The sequence below is a fragment of the Somniosus microcephalus genome, chromosome 10 (assembly GCF_052327205.1).
Source record: "Somniosus microcephalus isolate GS21.2 chromosome 10, FLI_Smic_1.0, whole genome shotgun sequence".
Lineage (NCBI taxonomy): Eukaryota > Metazoa > Chordata > Chondrichthyes > Squaliformes > Somniosidae > Somniosus > Somniosus microcephalus.
Window position 1 is genome coordinate 207,178,797 of NC_140996.1, and position 20,748 is coordinate 207,199,544.

The 20,748-nt window shown below is 45.5% G+C and overlaps 1 protein-coding gene across 1 annotated transcript in view; it reads left to right on the forward strand.

The window, feature by feature from the left end:
• The window catches only part of cnga3a (cyclic nucleotide gated channel subunit alpha 3a), a 65,090-nt gene extending 48,648 nt beyond the window's left edge, over positions 1 to 16,442 (forward strand). The window contains exons 5-6 of the mRNA XM_085999538.1: positions 13,451 to 13,557; positions 14,943 to 16,442. Coding sequence (XP_085855664.1) covers positions 13,451 to 13,557; positions 14,943 to 16,348 — 1,513 coding nt within the window. The 3' untranslated portion in view covers positions 16,349 to 16,442. The remainder of the gene's footprint in view (positions 1 to 13,450; positions 13,558 to 14,942) is intronic.
• Positions 16,443 to 20,748: the final 4,306 nt, after the last annotated feature.

The window sequence follows — 20,748 nt, forward strand, 5'->3', positions numbered from 1 at the left end:
ACAGGGCCTTGGTGAGACCACACCTTGAGTATTGTGTGCAGTTTTGGTCGCCTTACCTGAGGAAGGACGTTCTTGCCATGGAAGGAGTGCAGCGAAGATTCACCAGGCTGATACCTGGGATGGCAGGAATGACGTATGAGGAGAGATTGTGTCGATTGGGCTTATGCTCACTGGAGTTTAGAAGATTGAGAGGGGATCTCATCGAAACCTATAAAATTCTGTCAGGCCTGGACAGACTAGATGCAGGAAGGATGTTTCTGATGGCCGGGGAGTCCAGAACCAGGGGTCATAGTCTAACGATAAGGGGTAAGCCATTTAGGACTGAAATGAGGAGGAATTTCTTCACCCAGAGAGTGGTGAACCTGTGGAATTCTCTGCCACAGAGGGCGGTGGAAGCCAGTTCATTAAATATATTCAAGAAAGAGTTGGATATATTTCTTAAGGATAAAGGGATCAAGGGATATGGGGAGAAAGCAGGGACAGGGTACTGAATTTGGATGATCAGCCATGATCTCATTGAATGGCGGAGCAGGCTCGAAGGGTCAAATGGCCTATTCCTGCTCCTATCTTCTATGTTTCTATGTTTCTATGTTTCAGTATCAATCTCTCTGGTGGCTTGCGAGTCCTTTGTGAACGTCTAACAGTAAAGTCCCTGCTTGTTTGTGATGAAGCCACCAGCTGCTCCTGAGCAGTGCTCAGAGTATCTGACTCTACAACGATGGTTTCCTCTTGACGGATAGGTTCCTGTGGAATTATCTCTGTCCCTGGTGGTGGCACCACAGATGCACTTGGATAACTGGGGGCAACCCTGTCTTCAGTCATTGCATCTGGAACCTTCATTTCAATTTCCCCTTGTCTGGGAAGTATCTGATCTACATGTCTGCGTACTACCGTACCATCTCCCAACATGACCTTGTATGATACTGGATCTGTCATTGAGTCTATGAAGCCAGGAAACCACTTTGGTCCATAACTGAAATTCCTGGTAAGGATCGCATCTCCTTCTCCAAAACTTCGGCTCTTTGTTCTTTTGTCATGGTTCTCTTTTTGTTTGTTTTGTCTATTTTCCATTTTCCTTTTTAGGTCTGGGTGGACAAGGTCAAGAGTGGGGCGTAGTCTACGACCTAATAACATCTCAGCAGGAGAGAGTCCTGTTGTGGATTGAGGTGTTATTCTGTAGCTGAACAGAACCCGTGACACTTTGGCTGCTAAACTCCCTTCTGCACTTTTTTTCATCATTTCCTTAAATGTTTGTACGGCTCTCTCCGCAAGTCCATTCGAGGACGGATGATATGGAGCCGAGGTCACCTGCACTATGCCATTTTTTCTCAAGAACTCTTTTGTCTCTGTACTCACAAAACAAGTGGCATTGTCACTCACCACGATCTCCAGTAGCCCTTGATTACTAAAGCTCTGACGCAGGCAGTCTATAGCAGTAGTGGCAGAAGCAGAATTTACAGGATAAACATCCATCCATTTGGAATGTGCCTCAATGATTATGAGGAACATCTTCCCCATGAATGGACCCACATAATCTAAGTGCAATCTTCTCCATGGTTTATCTGGCCACTCCCAGGGGTGGAGAGGAGCCGCTGCTGGTGCCTTCCGGTGTTCCTGACAAGTGCTGCATGTCTTGACTAGATTTTTTATCTCCTCATCTAGCTTTGGCCACCACAAATAACTCCTAGCCAAGGCTTTCATACGTGAGACCCCAGGATGATACTGATGTAGTTTCTCTAGGATAGAATGTCGTGCTGGATGTGGAATAATCACTCGTGCTCCCCACAACACGCAACCATCCTGCACACTCAGCTCTGTTTGACACTGTAGGGTGTGAAGTCAGCCCCTTCCGGATGCTGTGGCCATCCCCTCACCACATATTCTCGAACTCTAGACAGTACTGGATCTTTACCTGTCCATGTTCTTACTTGCTCTGCAGTCACAAGTGCCATGTCAGTGTCCTCCAACATCAAAACTCTGTCCTCTGGAGCTGCACGGATAGGTGTGCCTGGCAGTGGAAGACGGCTCAAGGCATCTGCGTTCCCATGGTACTTGCCCGCCTTGTAGACGATGACATACTCATATGCCCTCAACGTCACTGCCCACCTCTGGATCCAGGGTGACACCATCTGTGGAACTGCATTCATTTCGTTGAAAAGAGAGAGAAGGGGTTTATGATCGGTGCATATGGTGAACTTCCTGCCATATATGTACTTGTGGAACCTCTGTAACCCAAACATTACTGCAAACCCCTCTTTGTCTAACTGGGAATAGTTTTTTTCCGCTGGTGTTAGAGTTCGGGACATAAACCCTATTGGTCTTGCAGTTCCATCTTCCATGCAGTGTGAAAGAACTGCCCCCACCCCGTAAGGTGAAGCGTCATAAGAGAGAATGATGTCTTTCTCTGCATTGTAGTGAACCAGCACATTCGACGACAGCAGCAGTTTCTTGGACTGTTCAAATGAAACCCCCTGCTCCTCTCTCCACTGCCACTGTGTCTCCTTGCACATTAGTTTGTGAAGAGGTGCTAACACAGTTGACAAGTTTGGTAAAAACCTGTTATAATAGTTCAGCAGTCCCAGGTAAGCTTTTAACTCAGCCACATTTGTAGGAGCAGGGGCGTCCTGCAGTGCTTGTACCTTCTCCTTGAGTGGATGGAGCCCAGTGGCGTCCACTCTGTGTCCCAGGAACACTGCCTCATTCCCCAGGAAAGTGCACTTACTCCTCTTGAGCCGGAACCCTGCCCTCTCCAATCTCTGTAGTACCTCTCTCAGTGTGCTCAGATACTCCTGGTCAGTTCTTCCCGTCACCAGAATGTCATCCAGATAGATGGAAACATGTGGAATCCCTTGCAGTACACCTTTGATTGTCCTCTGGAAGATAGCTGGATTAGATGAGACATCAAACGGTAAGCAGTTATATGTAAACAAGCCCTTGTGTGTATTTATGGGAATATACTTCTTTGATTCGTCATCCAGTGTAATCTGCAAGTAGGCATGACTCATATTCAACTTTGTGAATTTCTTTCCTCCAGCCAGGTTTGCAAAGAGATCCTCTGTTTTGGGAATAGGATACTGCTCTAGTTTGGACACCCGATTGACAGTCAATTTATAGTCTCCACAGAGTCTTACCGAATTGTCCGGTTTTAACACAGGTACTATGGGAGCTGCCCATTCCGAACATTTCACCGGCTCCAGTATGTTCTCTCGCAATAGACGGTCAAGCTCAGCCTCCACCTTTGGCTTCATGGCATAAGGCACAGGTCGTTGTTTAAAAAACCTTGGCGGTGCCTCCTTGTCTACATAAATCTTAGCTGGGGGGCCATTAAATGTGTCAAGTTCCTCCTTGAACACACTCTCATGTTCACTCAACACTTCTTGCAAAGTCAACTGTTTGCCCGCATCTATTTGATGTACTGCTCCCCAGTCTAATTTAAGTTCTTTTATCCAGCTCCGACCTAACAGGTTTGGTCCGGTACCCGATACTATAACTGCAGGTAGCTGTTCCACCGTGTCCCTGTGTTGCACAGTTACCTTAGCTGTACCTAATGTCGCTACTCGTTCACCTGTATATGTTTTAAGATGCAGGGAGCAAGGCTTTAACTCTGGAACTTTTGCACGGTTCCACAATTTTGAGTACTCTGCCTTGTTCATTATGGTCACGCCGCACCCTGTATCCACTTCAATGTTCACCTTAGAGTCATTTACTGTCAGTTGCAATGTGATAGGAGCCACTTTTGGAATGTTCTCTAACATGCTATACATTATGAACATGTCCTCTTCTTCCTCAGCTTCCCCGCTGATGTGGTGTGCTCCATGTTTTTTCACTTCTCTCCCTTGGTTTTGCTGTCCTCCCCCTTTTGGTTTGGATTCCTCCACAGGTGATTTCGCCCTGTAAGCTCGTTTTATGTGTCCTTGTTTCCCACACTTGTAGCACTTTTCCTCCAGAAACCGGCATTCACTTGCCAGGTGATCGCCCTTGCATCTATAACATGCCTGCACATGCTCACGTTGTGGTTTCTGATGCATGTTCAACTTGTGCACAACAGCCTGACCTGCAACTTGCGTAGCATTAGCCCTGTCTGAACCCTGTATTTCTTTTACATCTCAGTTCGCTGTCTCTATGGCTTGAGCAAGTTCCAATGCTTTTTCATAAGTAAGCCCAGTCTCGGATAATAATCTACGCTGCATTCGGTTGTCCATAATTCCGCAAACTAGCCTATCTCGCAGCATTTCCTTCAGGTTGTTCCCATAATTGCAATCTTGTGCCAATTTACGCAACACCGCTACATAGTCCATTACGCTCTCTTCCTCTTTCCTGTTCCTTGAATTAAACTTGAACCGCTGTACAATCTCACTAGGCTTAGGGTTGAAATGTTCTTTTAGCAAAGCCACTAATTCAACAAATGATTTGTCTCCAGGCTTTTCAGGACTGAGCAGATTTTTCATCAAACTGTAGGTTTGGCTTCCCACTGAACTAAGCAGAATGGCTTTCCTTTTTCTGGCATCATTTATTTCATTTGCTTCGAAAAAATAACCCAACACTTCACAGTATTATTCCCAGGTTTGTGCTTGAATATCAAAAGCGGAAACCGTTCCTACTGTGCCAGCCATGCTCTCTTCCAGCTTGTAGCTAACTTTAGCTCATGATTTTGTTGTTTAAACGTCCCGGCAGTCTTTTCTTTATGCAGGGTCCTTAAGTTGCCTCATCGCCAAATCTGATAAATCCATTAAGTGGAACAAGGATTCAAAGAGGCAATATCGTAGAATTGACATGAGTACTTTATTAACAACTGGGAAACACGTTTACAGACAGCCTGCATCAGCATCCTGGCATTCCACCTTGTGCTGACCTATGCAGGAAGCAAACCTCTGACCTTAACAGGAAGCAAACCTCTGACCTTAGTAGCAGCATTGGCTACAGCACCACCTGGTGGATAACCTTAATCATAACATCCCAGATTACTATAAAAACTGTCTAATTCTGGTACTTCCATCTGGTATGGGCCCCATCTTTGCTCCCTTAAGACCAAGGGACACAGACTAGCGCTTATTGACAGCACAACTGGCTCAGCTCCCAGATCTGGCTAGCCAGTCCACATCAAGTGCTATCGGGCCTTGCTCTCCCCTGCCCCCTACACCCTTACCTTCAAAAATAAGGAGCTCATTGACTTCTTTTTCACCATTTAAGACCATGCATTTAGCTGCCTCTACTGCTTCCCCCATTCCCTTGTCCACCTTCTCTTTCTACCCCCAAACCATTACCGCCAGTGTCCCCAAGGATCAATCCTTGGTCCCTTCCTCTTCCTCATGTACATGTTGCCTGTTGATGACATCAGCCACAAACATAGGATCAGCTTCCAGATGTACGCTGATGACACCCAGCTTTACCTTTCCACCACCTTTCTTGACCCCTCCACTGCCTCTGTGCGGTCAGACTTCTTCTTCAGTATTGCGTGAGCTGCAATTTCCTCTAATTAAGACTGAAGTCATTGCCTTTGGCCCCACCACAAACTCCGTACCTTTGCCATTGATTCCGTCTCTCTCCCTGGCCACTGTCCCAAGTTGAACCACACTGTTTGCAACCTTGACATCCTATTTGACCCTGAGCAGAGCTACCGACCCCCCATATTCTCCATCACAAAGACAGCCTACTTCTATGTCCTAAACATTGCCTGTCTCTGCCCCTACCTCAATCCATCTGCCACTGAAACCCTCATCCATGCCTTTGTTACCTCCAGATTTACTATCCCAATGCTCTCCTGACCAGTCTCCCATCTTCCAGCCTCTCTAAACTTCCACTGATCCAAATCTCTGCTGTCTGTTTCCTATCCCACACTGAATCCTGTTTGTCCATCACCTCATCCTGCTGATGTACATTGGCTCCCAGTCCTCCAATTTAAAATTCTCACCCTTGTTTTTAAATGTCTTCATAGACTTGCCCCTCCCTATCTCTGAAACGCCCTCTCCTGTTCCTCTGACTCTGACCTCTTGTGCACCCCTCCTCCCTTCACCTCACCATTGGCAGCCATTCCTCAGTCACCTAGGCCCCACACTCTGAAATTCCCTCCCTAAACCCTCCTCCTTGCCACATCCCTCTACTCCTTTAAAGACCCTCCTTAAAACCCATCTCTTTGACCAAGCTTTGGTCACCCCTCCTAATATCTCCTTCTTTGGCTCGGTGTTCATTTCTTATTTAGGCTTCTGTAAAGCACTTTGGGAGTTTTTATAAGAACATAAGAAATAGGAGCAGGAGTAGGCCATTCGGCCCTTCGAGCCTGCTCCGCCATTCAATGAGATCATGGCTGATCTTCTGCCTCAACTCCATTCACCGGCCCTATCGCCATATCCCTTGATGCCCTTACTAGTCAGAAATCTATCGACTTCTGTTTTGAATATACCCAATGACCAAGCCTCCACAGCCCTCTGGGGTAGAGAATTCCAAAGATTCACCACCCTCTGTGTGAAGACATTTTTTCTCATCTCAGTCCTGAATGGCCTACCCTTTATCCTGAGGCTGTGGCCCCTGGTTCTATGTTAAAGGCATAATATAAATTCAACTTTTGTTGTTATTGATGTTGTTGGTGAGTCCAAAATTTCCCTCCCTGAACCAGATAAATGTTGGGCCTCGGAGAGCAGCAGAAGGCCCCAATGCCCACACCCAGGAGCCTCTCCGGCTTGCAGCCACATTCCTATTTCTGACCCTCGGTGTGTCCTTTCCCAACTGCATATACAAACCGAGGCAGACTTACCTGTACTTGTGAGACGAACAGCATATGTGTTGACTATGGTTGAAATAGAGTTGTACCTAATTTAGCAAGGAGATGAAGTAAAGGAGACTGAGGAGGCTGAGCCTCCAGCAGTAGAGCTACCTTTGCCAACTGCTAGTCAGTTGACAGGCTCTCTAAATTATATCTTTTTCTAATTACCCTCCACTCCTCAAAACACGCACCCTCACCCTTATTGCCTTCACCTTATAATGGACAACCAAATTGAACACCTGGCATTTATATATCACCTTTCACAGCTAATTAAGTACTTGAAGTATAGTCACTGTTGTAATTTAGGGAAACACATTCATGTCACCTGTTCATGCTGTATGCAACACCGTAACAAAAACACTCTCTGGACATGGTACAACTTAAGCCTTAACTATTGTTTTCCATTGTGGTGCTTTCCTTTAGTGACAGAGTGTTAATTGCTGTGTTCTGGAACCTCATGTTGTGCTTCTTCTACATGCTCCCCCAGTGGTAAGTGCATGTGAGGTCACAGGCTGCTGTGTGCCCATGTGAGGCTCTGAGGATTGAAATGATCCTCAACCTTTGTGTGCAGGCTCCTGAACTGACCTAGTCGCAGGCTGCACCAAGTACACAGTGGCAGGGCCTGCCCACTTTCTCACACATTTGCAGTCATTAGACAAGGATTGCTAGAGGATCTGGAGACGTTGTCATCCTGAGAAACAGCAACAACATCCATGCATGTTCCATGCATCCCTGCAACTTAGCTTGACCTCAGCATTTGAACTGATCTATGTGACAGCAGACCCGGTGGCAGTAATGAGTTTGTCAAAGTTACTATCAGTGGCTCTCCCTATGCATTTAGCAATCCAGGCAAGGAGGAGGAGAGAATCTGTTGCATATTGGAGCCCAAGGCAACTGTGGAAGCAGTCAAGAGATGCAACAATTGGTTGTAAAGTCTTGGCTGTGGTTGGGGACAGTGGAGGGTACTCTGATACACAGCTGCCACTCGGTGGCAGTCTGCAATGTTTCGATATCGCCTATCAATACAGTGGACTCCTCCCCACTAGCTGAAGGCTGCATGGCACAGTCTCCAATGATTGCTGCAATCTTTCATACTCGGGAATCATCTTTCTTTTAATAGGGGGTCCACTGTGGTCCAGTACTGGAGCTCTAGATTTCAGAGGAAACCGGGGCATTCAGCATTGCATGCTCTACAACGTGGCTCCACGCAGATTGTATCTACCTATGTGAGTCAGGAAAGGCTGTTAAAGCAAACAATATAAGTGAGTTCAAGTGGCAGTGGTCTGTATTAGACAATTAGATTGTCTTCTGGAGAAAAAAAGGATTGAGGGATATAGCGAGGTGAGTAGGATTGTTCTATGGAAAGGTAATAAATGGCCTTTCCCTAGTTCTAAAAATTCTTGGGCCAGAAGTTACTGGAAAAAAATAACATTGTGTGAAGGACGCTCGCCATTATTAATGTGAAAATTGGCCAGCAACTTGTGGCGAGGATGAGATACCCCGTGAATTGCGAATCTTCACAAGTTGCTGGACGATTAGCTTCATGAAAAGTCGTCCTTAACCTCCCCGTAATTTCATGAAGTTGGTGTATTTGCACATTAATTGTCCATTACACTTGCCACAGAAAGTAAAGTCTAGTAATTAATAGCGTAAGTACCCTTTTAACGATGTGATAATTGTTAATGACTGCTAATCAACCTCGCTGACGCACAAAGTGAACAATTAAAAGTGTGGTGTCTCATTCCTTCAGGTAGTGAATTGTTGTTGGAGATTTTTAAAATGTTAAATTTTTACATTTTTATCTTAGTTTTCCTTTCTGACTTTTTTTTCTCTATTAATCTTTCTTTCTCTCTCTTTCACAGAATCACAGAATCACAGAAACCCCACAGTGCAGATAGAGGCCATTTCGGCCCATCGAGCCTGCACCGACACATATCCCACCCGATCCCCATAACCCCTACACCAACACATATCCCACCCTATCCCCGTAACCCCACGTATTTAATCCCCCTAACACTAAGGGTCAATTTATCATAGCCAATCATCCTAACCCGCACATCTTTGGACTTTATTTCTCTTTCTGCGCCTGATTTAACATCAAATTCATCCACTCTAATTCACCCTACTTCTCAGTTTATTTCTCAATCCTTAAATCTCATTGGATAAGGACTATTGGTCCCGTCTTTCACCAAGGTCCCAGATGCCCTGTTGCCTGCGCCGTGCCGTTATCAGCTCAGACTTCCAGCAACTTACAGGACAAAAAAATTGAACTGAAGGGTGCGGGATAAGTCTAACTAACTGGGCATGCAACGTGATGCCCCAATCCAACAAATTCCAGCCCATTAAGTTTACTGGCCTCAAGTGTTGAGCTCATGTTGATATATATGTATTGTAGGTTTAAAGTGGCTCCAGTGCTAGATATGTATCAGATTCTTGGAATTAGCTCCAACTGTTGCACTGAGGCTGACACCGTTACTCCTCACCATTAACCTGCCACCTTCAATGAATCTCACTGCAGGTGATGTAGCTAAAACAGATTCATAGGTTTTATATGATGATTTTTGGACTGTTTGGTAACAAGAAGTGGTGGAAGCGGAGACACTCAATGTTTTCAAGGGGAGACTGGATAGGCACTTGAGGGAAATAAACTTGCAGGGTTATGGGGGTAGAGCGGGGGAATGGGACTGACTGGATTGCTCGACAGAGAGCCGGCACAGACTCGATGGGCCAAATGGCCTCCTTCTGTGCCGTTATGACTCTATGGCCTAGAAATTGGGTTGGGGCGCAAAAGTCGCCTGAGCGCAGGATTTAGCGCAGCGTTCGAGGCTTTAGCGATCGTCAGATATTCAGTTCCATTGCCCCTCGAGGGACACGGGGCGAGGCTCGAGGCGCTCCGCGTCCCTCTTAGGGCGCTGAAACTGAATATCGCAGCGCAACGTGCCGCAGCGCCACACGCTGCGGCACGGCGCGCTGCGGTACTGCAGGCCTTCCTCCTATTGTTAAGGGGGAGGGGCCTGCAACAGCGCGATCCCCGCTCGTGAGTGCCGGCAAACGAGCCCGGCACCAAGGAGAAGTGCTGGGCTCTCGGGAAACAGCCGGCAATGCCGTGGGGGGGGGTGGTCAGGAGGCCGGGGACGGAGGTGCTGGCAGGCGGCCGCCGAAAAAGGCGGCCGCCCCGCACCTCCACCTTAACTTGCGCTGCTGCCGGCACAGTAAGGCCCCGTGAACCGGGCGCGGGTAGCAAACGGCGCAACTGCGGCGTTCGCTACCAAATATCGCGAACGGGGCACGAATGGGGCGCTGCGCGCACTGATGACGTCATCGGTGGCGGCGCAGCGCAAATGGCTAACGCCACAATTAGCGCCCCTGCTGAATATCACAGGAGGCGCAGCCAGTGGCTGACTGCCTCTTTAGACGCTAACAGGTGGCACTACTCACCCAATTTTTCACCCTATGATTCTAAGAAGATGATAGCTTAATAATTCAATGCTTTGTATCCACGTCAACTGGAACTAACTTGAAAGTAGCCAAATTCATTTTACGTAGGGTGCTTAGAACCAGCTGGAGGAAACTTTCCTCCTAGCAACCTATGTTGAATGTGAATCAAGACCCCAGGCTTAAAAGAAAAGCTAACCCACTGGGCAGGATTTTCATTGGGCCGTGGAAGCGGGATTAGAGGCGTGTGGGGGTATAAAATCGTGAAATCGGGGGCACAAACCCATCCCGCCCCAACCCACCTCCATGCCCGGTTCAAAGGAGGCGGGTACCCGACCTGTGCTGGGACCCGCCTCCCTGAGGCGGGACGAGGATTAGTGCCAATTAACTGCCTGTTAACAGGTAGTTAACAGGCAGTTTTTAGCCTAATCCCTATTTTTATCCCTGAAGTGTGAGATTCCCGACGGCTCCAAACCACGCCAAGTTAGCGAGGAGGACCGTCGGACTGAAGGGCTTGGAGGGTTCGAGATGTCCGGTGTTCAGGTGAGTGATGGGTGCATGAGTGCAGAGGTAAGTGTGTTTGGTGTGTGTAAAGTGTTTAAAGAAGTTCTACTTACATGTACTTACCTTTACAGCCTTCCTTCCTTCAGGTCTCGGGAGTCCCTCATTGCACCGGCACAGAAAGCAGAATGGCCGCCAGCTGTCAAAAGTTGCAGCATTCAGCTTTCTGTTCTGGAGAGATCTTTAAATCAGCCTGAGAGGAAGAAATCAACTTGGAGTACAGATTGTCAGTGTTTGACAGCTTCAAAGAGCTGTCAAATGCTGATATTTCATCTGTCAAAAGCTCTTGACAGATGAAATGTCAATCTGTGACGTCACCTGTTGCCGGGTGGCCCTTAATTGGCCTGCTGAGCCCGCTGGGCGGGCTCAACAAGGTCAATCAAGTGAAAATCGAGTGGGTTGGCCACAACTCGATGGAGGCGGGACTACAACCCCAAAAGTTGTAGTCCCGCCTCTTGCAAGCCTCCAGTATCAAAATCCAGCCCTATGTGTCACTTCACACTTTGGACATACAACAACAACAACTTACTTTTATATAGCGCCTTTACATTACATAGGATTACATTACATAGGATATACAGCACAGAAACAGGCCATTCGGCCCAACCAGTCCATGCCAGCGTTTATTCTCCACACGAGCCTCCTCCCGTCTTTCCTCATCTAAATCTGTCAGCGTAACCCTCTATTCCCTTCTCCCTCATGCGCTTGTCCAGCCTCCCCTTAAATGCATCTATACTATTCACTTCAACCACTCCCTGTGGTAGCGAGTTCCACATTCTTACCACTCTTTGGGTAAAGAAGTTTCTTCTGAATTCCCTATTGGATTTCTTGGTGACTATCTTATATTGATGGCCTCTAGTTATGCTCTTCCCCACAAGTGGAAACATTCTCTCTGTATCCACTCTACCAATTTTTCAGAATTTTAAAGACCTCTATTAGATTACCCTATAGCCTTCTTTTTTCAGGAGAAAAGAGACCCAGCCTGTTCATCCTTTCCTGATGTGTATACCCTCGCATTCCTGGTATCATCCTTGTAAATCTTCTCTGCACCTTCTCCAGTGTCTCTGTATCCTTTTTATAATATGGCGACCAGAACTGTACGCAGTACTCTAAGTGTGGTCCAACCAAGGTTCGATACAGGTTTAGCATAACTTCCCTACTTTTCAATTCTATCCCTCTAGAAATAAACCCTAGTCCTTGGTTTGCTTTTTTTATGGCCTTGCTAACCTGTGTCGCAGCTTTTAGTGATTTGTGTATTTTACTCCTAGATCTCTTTGTTCCTTTACCCCACCTAGACTCGTACCCTCCAAACATAGTAAAACATCCCAAGGCGCTTCACAGGAGTGTTATCAAACAAAATTTGACATCGAGCCACATAAAAAGATATTGGCCCAGAAATTCGGGTCGGAGGCTTCCCGCGGGTGCAAGCCCCCGACCTGCACTTACCTACCGCGCCGGCCGTTGAGTTGTGGGCCCGCGTGGGATTCCGATCCTGGGCCTTCTCCAACTGCCGGCGCACAGTGCTTGCGTATCCCAGGGGCGTCCCTGGGATCATGTGGGCCATGGAGTGCCAATGGTAGCAGGGAATGCTTCATTCATAAGTTTGACAGGAAGACCTGTCAAACTTATAAATACTATAAGCCCCAAAACATCACTAAATCTTCAAGTAAATTTTTTTTTAAATCACATTTTTAAAATAAACTATAAATTACATGAAATAACTATTTTAAACAATAATTTAAATTTTTGAAAAAAATAATTTTATTTTCTAACAGGGCTAAAAATAAACTTACCTTTCTTTAAAGTATTTAAAAATAATAAACCTGTGGAAAAAATGTTTTAATTTTAATTAATTCACCACTTACCTTGTAAAAAGCAGGCCTTTTGACTGCTTTTTACATGTCTAACTTCTGGAGACTTACCTTTCCGGGAAAACCTGCAAAAAAAACGTAACTTCGATGCGCACGCGCTGCCTCTCCGGCGCATGCGTTCGACCTCTGAACCCCTTCTTTCAGGGGATCGGAAGTGCCGGTTTCCCGTGCATGCGCAGTGCATGCAGGAAACCGGCACTTCCATTGGGCTTACCCGTGCGTACTCACCCGTGGAGACCCGAATTTCTGGGCCATTAGGGCAGATGACCAAAAGCTTGGTCAAAGAGGTAGGTTTTAAGGAGCGTCTTAAATAAGGAAAGAGAAGTTCAAAGATGGAGAGATTTAGTGAGGGAATTCCAGAGCTTAGGGCCTTGGCAGCTGAAGGCACGGCCACCAATGGTGGAGCAATTAAAATCAGGGATGCTCAAGAGGTCCGAATTGGCGGAGTGCAGGAATATTGGGGGGTTTCAGGGCTGGAGGAGATTACAGAGGCAATGGAGGAATTTGAAAACAAGGATGAGAATTTTAAAATCGAGGTGCTGCTTAACCGGGAGCCAATGTAGGTCAGTGACCACAGGGGGGATGGGTTTAATGTAGATTCAATGGATTGTATTAAACTGACCTTTGGGCTTCTTACATTGTAGTTCTTTAAAAAATAAAATAAACATCATTAACAGTTATTTTCAGTTGGTGTTCTCCATTCTATACATAACATCAATCTTCCATGTATGGCTAATACTACACTACACTGCATCACAGTTACTATCAGAATGAATATGCTATTTCTTTATTGTCAAATTGAACTTTGCATCTTGTATTCTAGAGCTTGTTTTGATGAACTTCAAACAAAAAATCTTGCCATGTGGCTGGTGCTGGATTACATATCAGATGCAATCTACATTATGGATTCAATTGTAAGATTTCGAACGGGTAAGCAAGCCTTTTTTTAATGAGCTGTGTGTTTACTTTTCCCATTTTTGTAAGATATTATCTCCTCCCCTTCGGCCACCCTCTTCCAATGCTATGCCTCATACCAATATTGAGAGGATGGGTTTGTAACCTGCCTTCTCTCAGCCATTCATCTGGAGGTGCAGTTGATAGATTATTTGCTCCAGGTGTCTGCTGAATGTCCCCACAGTCTACCCAAACAGTTCTGTTGAGATATGTAGGTCAGTTTTCAGATCTGTATGCAGACCTGGCAGGAGGCTGGTGCTGTGGGATATCTACATGACCAATTGGATGAGATCTAACCCTGCTGGAATCCAGAGTCAGCCTAGTTTAATAGTTCAACCGAGTTATTGGGCCTGTTGCTAGGAGTTCACTCAAGTGAAGTGAGGAGGAAATTAAGTGAGATCAGCCATGATCTAACTGAATGGTGGAACAGACTCGAGGGGCTGAATGGCCTTCTCCTGTTCCTATGTTCAGCAGCCTACATACAGTACCAGGAAACTCTTTGGTATCCGGCACCGACGGGACCGGGATGGTGCCGGTTGATTAAAAATCCCAGATGACGGAGAGGGTTATCTACTGAAGCTATTTTTAACAAAACAAAAAAATTTTTAAATCAAGAAATGTGCAGTATACAGTAATTGGACTTCCGACAGCGCCAAGAAGCCGAATAGTGGCAGTTTGGAGAACTACCCCCACTGACTAACTCGGCCACCGCGGGAGACTCGGACTCGGCAACATTGACGGTTATTGAGGTGTTTCCGGAGTATGAATTTTGCCGGTTAATAGAGAATTCCGGATATTTAGGTGCCATTTAAACGAGAGTTTCCTGTAATATGTTGGAGTGAGGCTTGAACCCACGATTTTCTAGTTGAAATGCAAGAATGCTACTAACTGAGAAAAATGACACCCACAAAGATTTCTTCAATTAAGTAGTCATAACCTTATGATGCACTTTATTTTCATTTCTAAAATGTATCAGTTACAGATAAAATTACCTCTGTAGCAGTATTTCGGGTTAGGTTTCAGAACAACTCATCCAAGGCCTTTGACACTGCCAAAACTCCCCAGTGCAGGGTAAACACCTCTTTAAAGTCATTTTTTTTTCATTTTCCACGTGGAGTACTCTTTGCAACTATTAATACACCCCCAAGGACCCTCTGTCCTGTGTGTCAGCTATTTAAAGGAAAACTGTGCAGGAAATTTTCTTTTATTGGCCTACAGTAACAAAAATAAACTGTTAGTAAGTTAGAAATGATTCAACATATCAGAAAGCTGTTGATCTTGCAGGCCCACTAGTTCGAGAACCTTATGCTTTAAAGTTTTGGACGTCGTGCAGCTCACTAACACTACACTTCTTTATCTAGGTTTTCTTGAACAGGGGTTGCTGGTTAAGGATGCAAAGAAATTGAGAGAGAATTACATGAGGATGCCTCAGTTTAAACTGGACACACTCTCCCTTTTACCAACAGATTTAGCGTACCTTAGGCTGGGATTTAACTTCCCTGAGGTACGATTTAATCGTCTCTTCCGCTTTAGCCGAATGTTTGAATATTTTGATCGCACGGAAACCAGAACCAACTACCCTAACATATTTCGAATTGGAAATCTTGTCTTGTACATCCTCATCATCATCCACTGGAATGGCTGCATTTATTATGCGATTTCAAAATCGATTGGGTTTGGTATTGACACCTGGGTCTATCCCAACATATCCCATCCGGAATATGGGCGGCTTAGCAGGAAATACATCTACTGCCTTTACTGGTCCACTTTGACTTTGACCACCATTGGAGAAACTCCTCCTCCAGTCAAGGATGAGGAGTATCTGTTTGTGGTAATTGACTTTCTGGTGGGAGTCCTAATCTTTGCTACCATCGTTGGTAATGTGGGCGCCATGATCTCAAACATGAATGCCTCTCGAGCTGAGTTCCAGTCCAAAATTGACTCCATCAAGCAGTACATGCAGTTTCGTAAAGTGAGCAAAGATCTCGAGGCCAGGATCATCAAGTGGTTCGATTACCTGTGGATCAACAAGAAGAGTGTGGACGAGAAGGAGGTCCTCAAAAACCTACCCGACAAACTAAAGGCTGAAATTGCCATCAATGTCCACTTGGACACGCTGAAGAAAGTCCGGATCTTCTCGGATTGTGAAGCCGGCCTCTTAATCGAGTTGGTGCTCAAGCTACAGCCTCAAGTGTACAGTCCCGGAGATTACATTTGCCGAAAGGGGGACATTGGCAGAGAGATGTACATCATCAAAGAAGGCAAGCTGGCAGTTGTAGCTGATGATGGGGTAACTCAGTTTGTGGTCCTGAGTGATGGCAGTTACTTTGGAGAAATCAGCATCTTGAACATAAAGGGCAGTAAGGCAGGCAACAGGCGGACAGCCAACATCCGGAGCATAGGCTACTCCGATCTCTTCTGCTTGTCTAAAGTTGACCTGATGGAAGCCCTGACTGAATATCCAGATGCCAAAAAGATTCTGGAAGAAAAGGGACGTCAGATTCTGATGAAGGATAATCTGTTAGATGAAGAGGCGGCAAAATCGGATGCAGATCCGAAAGATCTGGAAGAAAAAGTGGAAAGAATGGAGTCCTCCTTGGACAGCCTGCAGACTAGGTTCGCCAGGCTCATGGCCGAGTACCAAGCCACCCAACTGAAGCTGAAACAAAGGCTCACCAAGGTGGAAAACAGAGTAAAAAACTTTGGCAGCGGGTACCTATCGGATGGCCTCGACAGTTCGACTGACATAGAAATAGGGAAACAGTGACGGTGGCAAGAATAAACAGCAATTCCTTGTGTGTTTTTCTTACTATTTTTGATACTAAGATACACTGATGAGAAAATAAATTATTTTTGTATGAGATTGTATAAGGATAGTTTATACACTATAACTCATTATAAATATCAGTTAGCATTTGAGGTAGATCTGTCATTAAACTTTAGAAACAAACTGTGACCCATTTTAATACCGAATGATTTTAGGTAGCTGCAAGTGTACTTGTTAGGTGGTTATGTCAGGGAGCGGAATTCTGATACCGTACACTTTAACCAGTTAACAATAACAAAATAGAAACGGAACCAGGATATACACAGTTCACGTTTTAACATCTGTGTTTTCGAAGTTTAAATGAATTGGAGTTTTACTTATCGTTATATATATTGTATAACTATTAGATAATATATATGCACTAAAGCCCATGCCTGAAGCTTGAATGAATTCATGCATTATCTACCCTTAAGGGGGATGTAAAAACCTCCCTTTAAATTTCAAGTAGACATGGCTGATGGAATATATGATAACACTTCTGTACTTGAGTGTTAAGCACTGCAAGTCAGCATTAATCATAGAAACAGCTGCCTACCTATTAATACGATTTAATTTTCCTGACCCCCCTTACCCTGACATGTCAGGAAACTCCTGTGTGATCACCAATGAGAGCATGGCAACAAGCCACACTGTGGTCGAAGTTGGTACCATGCAGAGCAGTTGCTACTAGCACCACTGTGTTTGCTGAAATCTGCCTCTTGGTAATATCAAAATAGTAAGTTGATAAAGCAAGTTTTCATCCAGCTACTTCTCCAAATGTGACTAAGCAAAGTCTGGCAGCTACAGACCCTGGGAATGGTCTTCCAGATAGGATAATGGGGGCTAATGTGTTGGAAACATTGAGAAGATAGCTTGATGCTGTGTGAGACTGTCGATTTTAATTGAAAGATGAACTAGCTGGGCCAATTAGCCTTTCTCATCTGTACTTTGTGAAAATAGAAACACAATAGACTCCAATCATGTACCTCACCAGCTTATATCTTGAAAATGGTTTACCAAACTAACAAATAGACTGAGCATTGGTGCGCCTGATCTAACTTATTTATTACCCAGAGACTGTTAGTTTTCCTCCTTTTTGTTTCTAAAAGGTGACTTTCATTTTTTTTTATGCACATCTTGTTTGTGACTGTTGTAAATGTAACCTTAAATTAAGTCTTACAACCTTTTGTCAATTTTTGTTTTGAATTGAAATATGTTGTCAGGCATTCTTTTCTGTTACTGTTTAATACGGGAGTAAAATACAGTTCATATCAAAATGTGTCACAAATTAGTGTATCATTTTACCATCTTCCCTGCTATTTCCCTCTGACAAGTGACTATTATCCAATTCTCTAGCACAATTGCTGGAAACAAACTTGTTATGTTCATAAATAAATAGACGTTTTCATTATGAACAGCTAGCTTGAGCTAGTCATTTATTCAGTCATGTGGACTAGTATACAGGCATCCATCTTGACTACTGCCTTGTTGGTAGCCCCTTACTAAACAGACAGCTCCACCTAGTGTACCATTCTAGAATGACATGTTACTGATCATTACATCCCCCTTCCTTAGAGGTTAAACAAAATCAATATCAATCAATATCAATCAATCATAACGACATAAACATCTTCACAACAGTCAACACATTTTCAAAGCTTTACTTTATGAACTCTAAGCTTTTCATTCTTTTATTATAGTTTTCTTTGTACTCAAAGATTAAGTCTATCAGGCTTTTTTACTTCACGTGTGGCTCTTCTCAGCACAGGTAAGTCTGATGTGTTTTCATGAGAGCCTGTATGTGTGTTTGTGTTAGATTGTTCTGGTGGTGAGTGACAAGATTCAGTTGCGGCATTTCATCGATTTGCTCTTGGATAGTTTCTTGTGTTTTCAGGAGGGAATGGCGGTTCCTCCTGAGAATCTGTCCTTCCTCAGTTCTAACGGTGTATGACCTTGGTCCTACTTCCTCAAGAACTGTATCTTTCCTGTTCCATGCATTTGGATCCTCAATCCTGACAACATCATCCCTTGTCAATGGTTTCAGAGTTTTGGATGACTTGTCATAGTGTGATTTCTGTTTCAGCTTTAACAGTTGAAGTCTCTGTCCTAGTTCCTTACTCTGCTTTTCTTTTGCACAGCAGGGTAGCATGGTGCGCAACTTGTGACCCATTAGGAGTTCAGCAGGTGAAGAACCAGAGTCTAAAGGGGAGGCTCGGTAGCTCAGCAGGGCGAGATAAGGATCAGACTTGCTTTCTGTTGCTTTCTTCAGTAGCTGTTTGAGAACTTGAACACCTTTCTCTGCCTTACCATTCGACTGAGCATACAGAGGACTGGATTTGATGTGTTGAAAGTCATAATGTGCTGCAAACTGTTGCCACTCCTTACAGTTGAAGCACGGACCATTGTCGCTAATGGCAATCCTGAGAATTCCATGTCTGGTGAAGATGGATTTAATATGCATTATGACACTGCTTGCTGATGTGCTTGAGAGCAGCGCCATCTCAGGATAGTTAGAATAGTAGTCAATCACTAATAGATAGTCTTTACCATTCAAATGAAAAAGGTCCATACCAACCTTTTGCCATGGTGCTGTTGGTAAGTCAGCTACTATCATTGGTTCCTTTGCTTGTTTGTTTTGGTGTTTCTGACATGTCTCACATATGCCTATCATGTTCTCAATGTCCTTATTTATGCCAGGCCAATAAACAGTGTCTCTTGCTCTCCTTTTGCATTTTTCAATTCCGAGGTGTCCCTCATGAATCCTTTTGAGCATGTCTCGACGTAGAGCCTGTGGAATGACTATTCTGTTCTGTTTTAGTAATAGTCCACTTGCGACACTTAACTCTGACCTGATGTGATAGTACTTTGGACAGGAACCTTTTGGCCAACCATGATGAATGTTCTCTATTACTGTTTGTAATACTGTATCTTTTACTGTTTCTTCTGCTATTTGCTTTGATTTTGTGTCTGACACGGGCAGCGCAGCAGTGACCATACTCACATGAACATCCACGTCTTCCTCAGTAGAGCTCACATGACTCATTGTGGGTGCTCGGGATAGTGCATCTGCTAACACTATGGCCTAGAAATTGAGTTTGCCTCCGCCAGGGCTGTAGCGCCTGAAATTTAGCGCCAGCGTTAATTGCCGCTGCGCCCGCCAAAAATTCAGCTGCGCCGCGCCCAGACGGCTGCGGGCGCTAATGGAGGGTGTCAGCGCCTCGCAATGGGCGCTGAATGCAGGATTGCGGCGCTAATCCCCCGCTGCGGCACCCGATGCAGTGCGGCAGGCTGGGGTACTGCAGGCCTCCTCCTTCTGTTAAGGAGGAGCTGCCTGCAGCCGACCGCTGGCCGGTGGAATCGCACGAAAAATGAGCCCGGCACCTCGGAGAAGTGCCGGGCTCGAGGCCCACACACATCTGTGCTGCGGGGGGGGTGGTGGAGGAGTCCGGGGAGGGAGGTGCGGGCAGCCGGCCGCCGGGAAAGTGGCCGGCCGCCGCGCCACCTTAATGCGCCGGCGCTAAGTCCAGCAAGAAGCTTTTGAAAAATCGTTGGTTGCGGCTGCCACGGGCGAGGCGGCCGCAACTGAATTTCGGCGTCCGGCCGCGTTACCACGGCAACCGGGACGCTGCGCACACCGATGACGTCATCGGTGCCGGCGCAGCACTACCGGCTAACGCCGATGGTAGGGCCCAAATCAATTTCCGAAGCGGCTATAATTCCGGCGCAAGGCCCTCTAGCACCTCTAATTGGGCGCTAACCCCACTCAATTTCTAGGCCTATGTGTTTGGCTGGTGTGTAGGTCAGTTCAAAGTCATATCTTTGCAGCTTCATCATGAGTCGTTGAATCCTTGGAGACATCTCATTCAGATTTTTTTAATGATGGCAACCAGTGGGCAGTGGTCTGTCTCAACTGTGAAGGTGGGAAGTCCATATATGTAGCCATGGAACTTTTCTAGTCCAACTACCAAGCCTAGACATTCCTTTTCAATCTGGGCGTATCGACACTCAGAGTCAGTCATCGACACTCAGAGTCAGTCATAGACCTGGAGGCATAGGCAACAGGCTTCCAATCTTCACCCTCTGCTTGTAGCAAGACCGCGTCTAGGCCATCTTTTGATGCATCCGTTGACACCTTGATTCTCTTTGTTGGGTCAAAGAAGGTGAGCACAGGTGTGGTTGTCAGCACTGTTTTGAGGTTCATCCACTCTTGTTCATGTCTTTCTGTCCATGTGAACTCATTTGTTTTATGTAGCAGGTCTCACAGACAGGCTGTCTTGGCTGACAAGTTAGGAATGAACTTTCCAATGAAGTTTATCATCCCCATGATGCGTAGCACTCCTTTTTTGTCAGTGGGTTGGGGC